Raw genomic sequence first — 12,043 nt, forward strand, 5'->3', positions numbered from 1 at the left:
TGCCCAACTTGTTGCTGCAAGGCTGATTTCCATGGGGATGAGTAGCTGGACAAATTGTGGGAGGAGCCTGAGGCCAACTCATGAGGCACACAACGTAAGCCCAAGAGAGGCAGCCTGCTGACTTGGTTTACCTTAAATGCAAGACATCATTCAGGGACCTCCTGTCCTTTCTAGCCAATTGAGAAGGAGTTTCTCTCCCGTTCTCTCTCTAATTCACCCTTACCTGCTGGACAGCTCATGTCACCACTATATACGACTTTCGGAAAAGGAGGCGTAATCTTTAAATGGGCGTGTAAGTTACCTTGCATAGTGTTACGAGCATTTTTATTACGTAGGAAAAGGGTGTTCTAGCGAGAGACCTTGGAGCCAGGAAGACAGAGTCACGCCTCTGAAAGCCGGGACCTGTGACTTGTCTTATCCAGACTGAGGCTTCTTACCTCCCCGTTCCCCACTTACAATCCATGCCCACAGCAGAGCTGGTCCCCAGAAGGGCCTTCTGATCCCCACATAAGAGAAACGAAGCCAGAACACAGCGCTCCTGCACGGAGGGTGATTCGGCACCTGCCCTGTCATGCCTGGTGCCCAGGCTGAATGGATTTTTGGAGTACACCTGTTGTTGAACCCCTGCCAAGTACTGATGGCCACTAACCCCCAAATCACTTTTCCCCGCTGTTGATGTTTGGAATGTCAGACAGGACTGAGCAGCAGCCGGCGTGTATTTCAAACACAGCAGATGGATTTTTATATTAGCTCCTATTTCATGTTCAGGCAGGGCGACCGCCACACTAAAACCGCAGCCTCAGTGCTGCCGAGTGGCTTCTGTGAGATTAATTCTGGGAAATTAATTGGGACAAGATTGAAAAGGAAATTAAAATGCAGCTGAGTGAACAGGCCTTTCAAACACCTTTTTCCCTGCTCTATTCAAACTTGCATTCTGCCATGGTCGCAGGCATCGTGGGAAGTAATTTACGAGAGGCAGGCTCCCAGGAGCCATCGGTTACGTCTGAGGGAACCTGCACAAGCGCCACAATCTGGAGGCACTGAAGAGCGCTAGACACCCCGCTGCGGCCTGAGCTGCGCCCCTGCACCCGGTGGAAGCTGAGCTCAGTCCCTGCGTCGTCGGAAAGAGTTCTTCAGAACTAACTGGGTCCAGAAGGAATGAAGGAACGTCAGCATCGCTGGGTGCACAGATCTGCTTCGTTATTAAAATCTCCCTTTAATACATTTTAAGGCCCAAATTGGAAGTCAGTGAATTAAGTGGGCATGAAACGGCATGGGGCTGAGGACTGTATGGATGTGTTAGGGATGGGTCAGCGGGAGTCCTGCTGACGAGGCCACTGGTCACTGTTTCAGAGCTTGGATACACGGCTCTGGCCTCTCCTCAGAGGAGAAGTTTGAGCCGTTTTTGTCAGTGATGAAATCTCAGACCAGAAATGACATGGTGGATTTCCACGTAGGCCTCTGCACTTTTTTTTATTTCTACGTGAGAACATTTTGTGCTTTTGAGCATCTCCATGAAGAGATCTTGGCAGGACAGGCTACCCTTTTCCCTCTCTCAATTCACCAATAGTTTATTGAACTGCTCGTTTGTATCCAACAGTGACCCAAAAAGTTTGTTAGTGGAAAAGGGGGGTTGATAGTTACCATTTCCTAGATGCCGGGCATTCTCCAATGTCAGCATCACAACACCCAATGAATAGAAATTAGCCCCATTTTTACAGATGGGGAGACTGAGGAGTAACCAGATTCAGTGACTTTGCTCAAGGTCACATAAGTAACCCATCTGCTACCGACTTGCTTCCCTAAGAATAGAACAGGTGACTGGGCATTTGGTTATCTGTGGGGTACATCTTTCTTACCCAGCCAGTCTTCCTCTCTGGATTTTTAAAAAAAGAGTAAATAACTCTTTGGATCCTTTCTGCCCTAAGGCCTTAGATCTTAACAACCTTTCCTGGCCCTGGGATTCTAGAATTCAAGGTTGGGTCATATGTGGGCAACTATTAAGAAACAGTAGGGGGCAGCATGACCCTAAGAATAAAGCTGTATCTCTCTCCCTCCCCCACAACCCCCCTCACTTCCAACTCACTTCCCTATCCCGGGGCCATTTCTGTTATCCAACCATCCCCTTCAAAATATTTCTTTTATCCTATAATGAGAGGGGGGTGGGGAGCCAGATACATTTATGATGGCCAAACACAAAAGAGCTCATAATTGGAAATTTTTGTTCACTTAATCTGAGTAAATACATTTGTGTGTGTGTGGAATTTCTTTAGTAGTTTTGCAGTTTCAGGTAAGGTTTGAGGTGGAAGGAATCTTAGAGGTCAGAACTCCCTCGTTTTACAGGTCAGGAAACTGGTCTAGGTTAGCTGAGCTGCACCCGGTGAGTCTTTCTTGTCTTGCATTTCTCAGGGAAATAGGCTTATTCAGGTTCCTAAACAGCTGGCCTTTCTTGCCCGACACAGGTTCTACTGGCCAGAGAGAAAGTAAAATGGAGATTTCCAGAACTGTTTTTCTGGACTAACCTCAACTTGGGTCAATTTTGTTCCTCCTGGCTGCAGACTGTAACTGACTCCAACAAAGGAAGCCAGCTGGTGCTAAAGTGGAATGAGTTTAGGATCCATATGGGAGAAAATTCCAGAGACAAGGAATTACCGAACACCTGAGTAGACAGACAGTTGGGAATGGTAGTGGAATCTCCTTTTCTATCTGTCTGAATCCGTTAATTTGGATTTCTTCGAGGCAAGGGAACGGATTGGGTGGCCTTTTAAGGTCCCTTCCTGTCCAAGGACTCATTGAGTTAGGTCATATAATAAAGGTAAATCCAATCCCAAAGGCTCCCCAAGCCAATGTTAACGGGAATGAAGCTTTATGAGGGAAACTTCAGTGGAGCTTCTAGTTTCTCATTTCCTCCTCTGCCGTGCAGAAATTAGCAACATGGAGATAGAAAGGGGGCAGCTGGTTGGGCTTTCGGGGAAAGAAAGGTGCTACTACAATGGTAAGGGATGAAATGGACTCATGACCTTTCAAAGATGGAGAAGGAAGCCTGATAGAGCCAGGGCAGTAAGGTATTCTCACTGAATTAAATTATGGCAGATTAGCTTTTTTTTAATGGAAGAAGGGAAGGAAGATTGGTTAAAAAGAATCACAGGTCGGGGAGGTTCCCAGGTTCTTTGGTATCTCTTAAAAACACAACAGCCATGGTAACTAACTACAGACAGCTTCTTACTGCTGGGCAAGTCACCACACAGCCACTTCTAAATGGAGGAAAGGGACCCCCAGTGAGAAGCCATTAACAAAGGCAAAAGACATGCAAAACAAACAAAATAATCATGACCGGGAGAGAGGGCCAGCAGACAGTCTGGCTCTGTTCTCCCACCTCCCGCTGCAGGCACCTCAGACAATGTAAACAGTTAATTTGTTCACCTGCAGGCTCTGGGCAAACAGAGGCCTGGTCACACCTGAGTGGATAACTCGATTACCCCTATAATGCCAGCGTGGTAATGTACACAAATTCTATTACACGCAAACCTCGCTTTCGGGCATCTGAAATACCTATCAGGGCAACGTCCACTCCCTTCTTTGCTCCCAATTTATTCTTGGTGTAGTAGAGCTGCACGGGAATGGCACTCGGGGGTGGTGAGTTAGGACTCTGGGAGAAAACACTAGAAGATGGTGACCTCACTCAGCAGGGCTCTTGCAGGCCTCCTACTCGCTTGAGAAGAGTGAGGTCTGAATTTGGTCCTGGGTCCGAGGGGCCTCGCGGGAACCACTGAAAGGTACCTTGGGTCAGCCTGGTGTTTCCGAAGGAGCTTGTGGTATATTTAAATGGACACAAACCTTTAGATAAACAGCAAATGATGGGTTAGTGACACAGTGGGTTTTCAATATTGCTTTATGGAATCCACATACTCATCAATTAAAGAGCAAATTGTGCCTATTTCAAAAATGTGTTTGTAGATCTTGATTGACCTCAGTGAGAGCGAGGAGAGAGAGAGAGAGAGAGAGAGAGAGAGAGAGAGAGAGAGAGAGAGAGAGAGAGAACTTTGTAAACAACAATAAACATTTAAAAATTATTGATTTGAGAGAGAGAAACATCGACCGGGGATTAAACCCACAATCTGGGTATGTGCTCTGAATCAAACCCACCACCTTTTGGTGTGCAGGATGGCACTCCAAACCAACTGAGCCACAATAGCCAGGGCAAGAGAAAGAACTTTTAAATAAGTTTTTTTTTTTTTGGGGGGGGAGGGGACCTAGTTCCTTAGTCCACCTATACAGAATGTGTAGTATTTAATACTACTGAATCCTCAGTAGCCCATCAGTTCTGAATCTTTTTCACATAGGTGATGGATCTATAATAGTCTGTCCTTTTTTCTCCCCCAATTCTTTTATGATCAGCAACACTATTTGTGAGATGATTAGCTGGGGCTAGGGGTTAACTTTGTGACTGAGGAAGAGAATAAAGTTAGCTGGCCCTTGTGGGGTTTGATTCACTATCTTGGTCTTATCAGCACTTGCTCAAACCAATTGAGCTAGCTAGCTCTGACTCCTCCCTCCACACATAATTACATTACAGTCTTGTTTATCTATAAATGAAACAAGGCATCTGATCTAGCCAGAATGGTTTTAAGAGTATTATAATGATAATAAATTATGTACATAGTGATGACCTTTTAAATATCACAAGACCCTAAAAAGATCAGATTTTGATTGGCATAGCTTTAGTATTATGTCTACTTTGTTGTATTTTTAAACCTGAAAATTGGTTCCTGGGTCTGAATTTTCAATTAAAATTTTCCCTCAGAATTATAAACCAATGGGAATTTATGTGTGAGGCAGCCACGTAATACGCACAAGAGAAGTGTATGACACGGAATAATTCTGGTTATGGTGACTACACCATCAAGAGTGAAAAAATAAACTTTTGATCCAGGCCCCACACTTGGTGTCTTTACCTTGCTCAGAATGCGGATGAGGTCACCCCGCTGGAAGGACAGTTCGTCTGGCTGGTCACCATGGCAATCCCACAAGCCCTGGTAATAACTGGCATAGTCCACTGATCAAAGAGAGGAGAAATCAAAGTTAAAAAGACTCCGTCTTTTCCCATAGAGCCCACATTTTTGCTGCCAATGGAAACCAGGGTTCTATAGTGCCCCTAAGAAGCCCAAGACTCAGGGTGGCCGGGATGAGATACAGCTAAATACTCAGCATGAGCAAAGGACTGTGGGAGAGGGAGATCATTAACTAACATTAAATATTTACAGATCACCCTTCGTCGGATGCTGTTCAATAATAGGATAAATATCTTCGTTTATTAACAAAAGAAAACCAGGCAGGTAATTTTTCACTTGGCCTGTACGTAAGCAGCACCAAGAGATTTCCTGCTAGACTTCCTTGATCCAGGGCGTCTACACCATCAGTGCTTCTCTTCATGATGCGTTGGAAGGAATGGGGTAAGTCTCTGACTTCCTATTTACAAGAGAGGCTGAGCCAACCAGCCCGTGTCTGCATCACAGCCTCACATGTTGGCCTCCTCTGTTACAGAGGAACTTCATCCTGGACACTTCCCACCCAGGTCCTATAGGAGGCAATCACCAATAAATACGGAAACAAATAGCTCAGTCTTTAAGTGGAACCAAAGGGGTGTCTCATCCATTACAACTAAATTCTGGGTGGGCTGGCCCTTTTCCAGCATCTCATTTGTAGATCCTGAACATGTCTGCCAAGATTTATCTGCCAGCCCTCGAGGGAACAGAAGCCAAAGTGATCTGCATTAAAAATGAAAGCAACTCAAGACGACAAACCAAGCTTTAGAAGCAGCTGGAGAGATTTACTGAGCTTCTCAGCAAAACTAGATGGCAGTGATGCCACAGGACAGCCATCGATTCTTAACAATGAAGAATTTGTATTGATCTTCTTCTACCCGGAAAGGTTAAACACTAGAGTACAAAGTGGGAGAGGATCTGGGGATTTGAATGGCGGGAGAGCGAATGCCCACTAGGCCAGGGATAATGTGGCAACGCTCCCCGTTCCTCAGGATGCTGTGTATGAGAGCTTTAAGCAAAGCACCCACCAAAGGCGAAACTCCTATCATTGGGAGTCAGGAGTCCTGGGTTTTCATTAAAATTTAAGTGATTTTTGGGGATCCTATTTTTTTTTTTTTTTTACCAGTTTCCATCTTTCTCTTCATTTGCCTTGAGCCTCCCTTGAGGAGTAATGGTGCCAGTCGCTGAGGGTGGGAATAGATGTGGGGCAGTTGGGGGGACAGAGGCCCTGGCTATATTTGCCTTTTTTCTGCTTGTTATTAACTTAGGAGCAATTCAAATAATAAAGGCACAGGGGAACAACATCCCTATATATGTCTCTGGAAAAGAACTTTAGAAGGAAGCTTAACGCACACAAAAACGGAGGTGGTACAGAGCTATTTAGGGAAGGCTCAGAAATTACAAACAGAAGTAAAAATGTTAACCATACAGAAACTCAGGCTTGTTTTCTTTACACAGAAAATGGTTTGTATATGCAGTAGACAACAGAGGGCAGCAAACAAGACAACTACGCTGGAAATATTCTGCCACAGTTCGGAATATTTTGGGAAGAAACAATACTTTGGGATAAAAATGCTAATTATTGAAAGGACAAGGTATATATTTCTTGGATATCAGTGCATGAAATAATAGAGAAATATCAGTCCCTGGAAAGTGAAAGCAGTTGGAATGGAATTGATTAATCACCCAGAGAGTTTGACTAACTTAGGGATAAAAAGTATATTGACATCAATATAACATGGTAGAGAAAATTTATAAAAATAGATTTTTAAAACAATGATATATCCAAATGGTAAGACCGACAACATTATCTTGGCTTTTTCTGGCCTAACAGATGGTCATTGCAGGGTATTGCTCCCCACATGCCTGGATGTGGGGTAGCGCCTAAGACTATGAGTGCCTTTTGGGTATATATGTAAAAAAAAAAAATTGATATTGAGGATATAAGGCATCTGGGGAGAACACCTGAAAAAAGACCTATTCTAAAAACATAATAGATCAGACAGAGAAAGGAAGACGTTAGGAGGAAAAGGAAAACTTTCCAAGAAAAAGAAAGAAAGAAAATGCCTTCAGTTCTTTACAAGCTGAAGGCCAAAGAAGATAGAGCTCAGGAATCCAGGAGTTAGGTCAGCCTAGTCCAAGAACTGGAATCGTCAGACCCATGACAAAAAAAAAAACAAACCAACAAAAAAAACAAAAACCAGAAAACCCTCCAAAAAACTCTGAAAAATAAGCAGAATGAAAGGCTAAACATGAGGAAAAGGTTAGACTTGCTATTTGGACAGTATTCTGGTATTAAGGAAATCAGGGAGGAGGAACACCTTACCTGGACAAGATTGGACTCACTATTGCAAACTCCCTGCATAACATACGTGTGGTTTGCATTCATGCGTAAGAGTGTACACAGCTTCACTGCATTCATTCCTCAGCATTCAACAACCATGTACACAGCACCTACTAAGTGCCAGGGACTCTGCTAGATGCTGGGAATTCCACATTGGCCACATTGGGTCCTTGCCCTCAGGCCTACCATCCAGCCGGGAGGCAGCACTCTGAGATCAGAAATGGTGCAGCATTCTGACCACTTAATTAATTCAAAACATTCTCATTCTCATTTTGAGGACATTATTCCATCTAATTATTTTTTTCCAGTCTGTCCATTTGGAATGAAAAACAAAAGAATAAAGCCAGTAATGCCAGTATTTCTCAATACCTCTCAAAAAAAAAAAAAAATGTAACTCTGCACTAAATAAAGCCTGGTAATTCAAAAGCAAAGCACTAATATATTCAGCATAAAACAGACAGAGGACCTAGAGCAATAATGACAACACTAATAACTAAAACAGTTATAACAATTAACAACAATTACAATGATGGAGAAGCTAATGGGTATGATCACGGCTTTTAAATTGCTAGCAGAGCTGAGGAATTTTACTAGAGAAAAAAAAAAGTGGGGGGGGGGGGGCGGCAGCATCTTATTTTCTTTATCTCATGCAAGAGAAGCTAAGCTCCAGTAAACAAAATGTCATAGAAAAAAGAGCAAATACTCCATTCAAAAAAAAAGAAAGAAAAAAGAGCAACAGACCAAATTAAAAAAAATATTCTTTTTCTCTCTTTTCTAGGTATTTACTGCAAAGCATTTGTCATTCCACACCTAGTTCTTCATAACCAGTGATAGTAAGTTCTCCTGTAACGGAAACGAGCCTCTAAGATGTGGACAGTTCTAAGGTGAAAGGACCAGGACCCCTTTCTGCCTTCCTTAGGGACAGCAGAACGTGACTATGTTCCTTCCAGAGTTCATAGGTTACCTCGGGCTTTTGTTTGGGGGACGTTGGGTGGTTCCGGAACTCAAGCTGCGACCAAGAGAAAGAGGCTAAAGGCAGGTCCACCTGTGTTTACATTTTCTTGATGAGCAAAAGGACTGTACCAGCAAGGCCTGGCATTGGGTACAACTACGGAACGAATTATAGAAAAGAGAAGCAGAATGAGAAGACACATAAAGCCAGTCCTTGCTAGACCCTGGGTTGGTTAAGACTTGGACAAAGAAGGCCAAAGCAGTGGCCCATTGGAAAGGACTTGAAAAGGCCACTATATTCAGTCCATTAAAGTAGTCTCCGTCTGATACCATGTTAACTAATTCAGAAGGAAACGCATGAAAAATTGTGCCAAGCTCATTGACTATGACTCAGAACAGGAAGAGCAACCAATACCATTTGCTTGGTTTTATAACTCTTTAATCTTGACTTTTGAAGTTATGATCCTGAATGTTATAACTATGATCTTGAAGTGAGGACACTCACAGATCTAGATTCTCATCTCCCGTGCTCCTTTTATTGGGCCAGAATTGTAGCTGGCTGATAATTAACTCATGTTTGGTCTTGGGAAATAAGTTTCAAAAAGTAAGAGCTGCAAATACTTCTGTGGCTTCCTCTGTTTCTTTTGTGGAATAGTTCGCCCCACTGGCGGGCACCAAAGTGAACAGAATGCCTCAGGGATGGAATGCTCATCAGTGACCATTTTTCTGTCCTGCAGAAACTATTAAACATGGGCTCCTCCTTAGCTGAGTTCGCCCACAATTTCAGAGTGAAAATAAACTGTTTCAAGATCTCCCTTGGTCAGAGGTTTGATGTATCTAAGGATGATTTGTGTCGCCGTCTCTGCTTTTTATTTATTTATTATTATTACTAGAGGCCTGGTGCATGAAATTCGTGCATGGGTAGGGTCCCTAAGCCTGGCCAGTGATCAGGACCTATCGGGGCCTTCCAGCTGCTGGCTGGAGCCTTCCTTCCCCTGGCTGCTGGTTGCGGGCCGGGGCCTTCCTTCGTTCTGCACTGCCCCCTCGTGGTCAGCGCACATCATAGCGAGAGATCAAACTCCCGGTCTCCTGGTCGAACTCTCAAGGGAACAATTTGCATATTAGGCTTTTATATATATAGATTTTTGTTAATCCTCATCTGAGGATATTTTTCCATTGATTTTTAGGGAGAGTGAAAAAGAGAGGGAAAGAAAGAGAGAAACAGCAATGTGGGAGAAACACATCAATTGGTTGCCTCCTGCATGAGCCCAGACCAGGCCAGGGAAGAGCCTGCAACCAAGGTATGTGCCATTGACTGGAATTGAACCCAGGGCCCTCTGGTCTGTAGGCCGACCACTGAGCCCAATCAGCTAGGGCTCCATCCCTGCTTTTCATTTGACATGGCAACCCAAGCAAATGGCCAGTAGTTTTCATATAAACAACTCAGAATGAGCTTTATTTCTGGTTACCTGGACACTGCCTTCTCATGATAGGAAAGGGAGATAAACTCATCACTGAAGACACTTAGTGTTAGCCTGTTAGGCTGATGGGTTAGGATTTAGTGAACATCTGAGGTGTTGAAGAGTCACTCATTAAAATAACCCTGTTACTAACAGTCATGCTGTAAACCAAGCTCTTTATAGATTGGACAATCAATACTACAAGGCTGTGATAGATTTTCTAGGTAACAGAATAAAATAAAAGAAATTACGTCTTCCAGGGCCATTAACACCCAATAAGGACAAACTGAATTCCTTTTCCCCTCCTCTTCTGATACGATCTAGTTGGGCTTTAAAAATGTTAGCAATTCCATTAGGGGAAAGCGCAGCATTGCGGGGGGCGGGGGTGGGGTGGGGTGGGGTGGGGGGGGTGGGGAGTGTGTCCCTGGAATGGTAGAGAAAACGGGTTTTAAAGGTAACCCTGCTAACCACAGTATCTTTTAGGAGAAAAGACTTTTCTCCCCCCTCAAAAGGCATGTGTCACCTGAGAAAAAACGAAATGAACCAAACTTGTGTAGCATGTAAAACTAAGCAAGCCCAACTTGTGTAGCTTGTCTATTACATAGGCTCTCACATTGTCACAGAGTTCCGTGCCTTTCACAGGCTTCCAGTGGGGCTGCCTACCCTTCCTCCGGACCTTCCTATTTAACTGTTTTAACACTAAGCGATGGCATTTGGATGTTACATATGTGTTGCTGTTGCTACAGCTCCTTTGGAGAAAAGGCACTCTATAAATTTAATAAATAAATAAGTAAACACAAATAATAAAAATTCCTGCCTCAGATTCTGCAGAGAGCGCAAAAAGCCCTCCTCCGTTTTCTTTTAATCACCAAGTCACCAATCATCATAACTGGTGGGAAGTATAAACCATAGAAACATATCTAGAGCTCACGACACATTAACAACACCTATTTTGGAGGCAGGAAGCATGAAGAACAAAAGGTTTTTTTTTTAAATATATATAGCTGCTGAAACAGGAAATAAATCTCCCTCAACCCTGCCCCTCCCCAACCCCAAATAGAACCTTATAAAGAGAGGCAGAAGGAGGAAGTGAGATGAAGGAGGAGTCTGAAATGGAATTTTTAGACTTTTGCCAGAAGCCTGCTGCTTCCTGAATGAGGTTTACTATCAAGTTGGCCATAGGGAGCTTCCAGGTCTCCCACCCGCGCTGCCCACATGAAGTGTTTCCTTCCTGCTCCGGTGATGGAAACTAGAGGAGAAAAGGCGTACATGGGGCACGGGCTGGTCAGGAAACAGATTTTCTGTTGGAAGTCTGTAGGCAAGTGGGAAACAGGAGGGGGACAGGTTTCAGAATGGACTAAGTCACGTGTTGCTACGAGGCACTTCCTTGAAGCTACGCTAACACTCCTGCCTCATTCTCCTCCGTTCTTTCTTTCTCTCCTGCTTTGGCACATGACTCTGCTGTCTCGTCTCCCCCTTGGGAGAAGTTGGATATTTATGAAGTTGGGTCCTTCACTAAAACCTGGTACATATTCGCTTTCTGTAGGGAATGAGCCAAGGAAAGGGGTTTTGCTGAATGGATAAAGAGGAGAAGAAAAGTCACAAGGAAAGGCAGAGAGAAGAGGAAGAGGAAAAAAAATTGGAAGAGAGAATTGGAGAGGGAGCAGGGAGGGGAAGAAGAAAATAATTCCTAGGCTTAAGACTCATAGAATCTCTAAGAAAAAAAAAAAATCAGCCACAATTGAGGCTTTGCTGATGGAATGAAATGTCCTTGAGGTGGCCCTTGTCTCACACATTCCTTTACTGACGATGACAGAATAGGTCCTCGGTCCACTTAAGGAGGCTTTAGAGGGGCACCTGACCTTAGAAAGGATGGGCTCACTAAGAGCCTGAAGCATGGTTAACAGTCCGAGATGAATCAGATGTAATTTTGTATTCAACAAACCTGTTACATATTCATTTCCAAATGTGCCTGGAATCTAACCGGGCCATCAGGAGTCAGCATCACCAAGCAATGCTATCCTTCAGCCCACGTTCACTTTTCAGGTCTGACACATTTCCATTCCCCTCTGAACCTGCAATCTCCGGGCCTCTCGGGGAGGGGACATTTCCATTCTCTCCATTCTCAATCCTCCGATCTCTTCGAGATGAGGCAATTCTATTTCCCCTGTACTGATTTCAGAAATACTGATAGGAAAAAATAAATATCTGGTTTGGCTTCCTCCTTCTCTAGGATAAATCCT

General features: G+C 43.9%; 1 protein-coding gene across 1 annotated transcript in view; it reads right to left on the minus strand.

Annotated features, from left to right (window-relative positions):
- Positions 1-12,043, minus strand: part of SKAP1 (src kinase associated phosphoprotein 1) — a 256,606-nt gene that overhangs the window by 16,444 nt on the left and 228,119 nt on the right. Inside the window, exon 11 of the mRNA XM_036339230.1 lies at positions 4,956-5,056. Within this exon, the coding sequence (XP_036195123.1) occupies positions 4,956-5,056 (101 nt within the window). The remainder of the gene's footprint in view (positions 1-4,955; positions 5,057-12,043) is intronic.

This window comes from Myotis myotis, unplaced genomic scaffold (assembly GCF_014108235.1).
Source record: "Myotis myotis isolate mMyoMyo1 unplaced genomic scaffold, mMyoMyo1.p scaffold_m19_p_17, whole genome shotgun sequence".
Lineage (NCBI taxonomy): Eukaryota > Metazoa > Chordata > Mammalia > Chiroptera > Vespertilionidae > Myotis > Myotis myotis.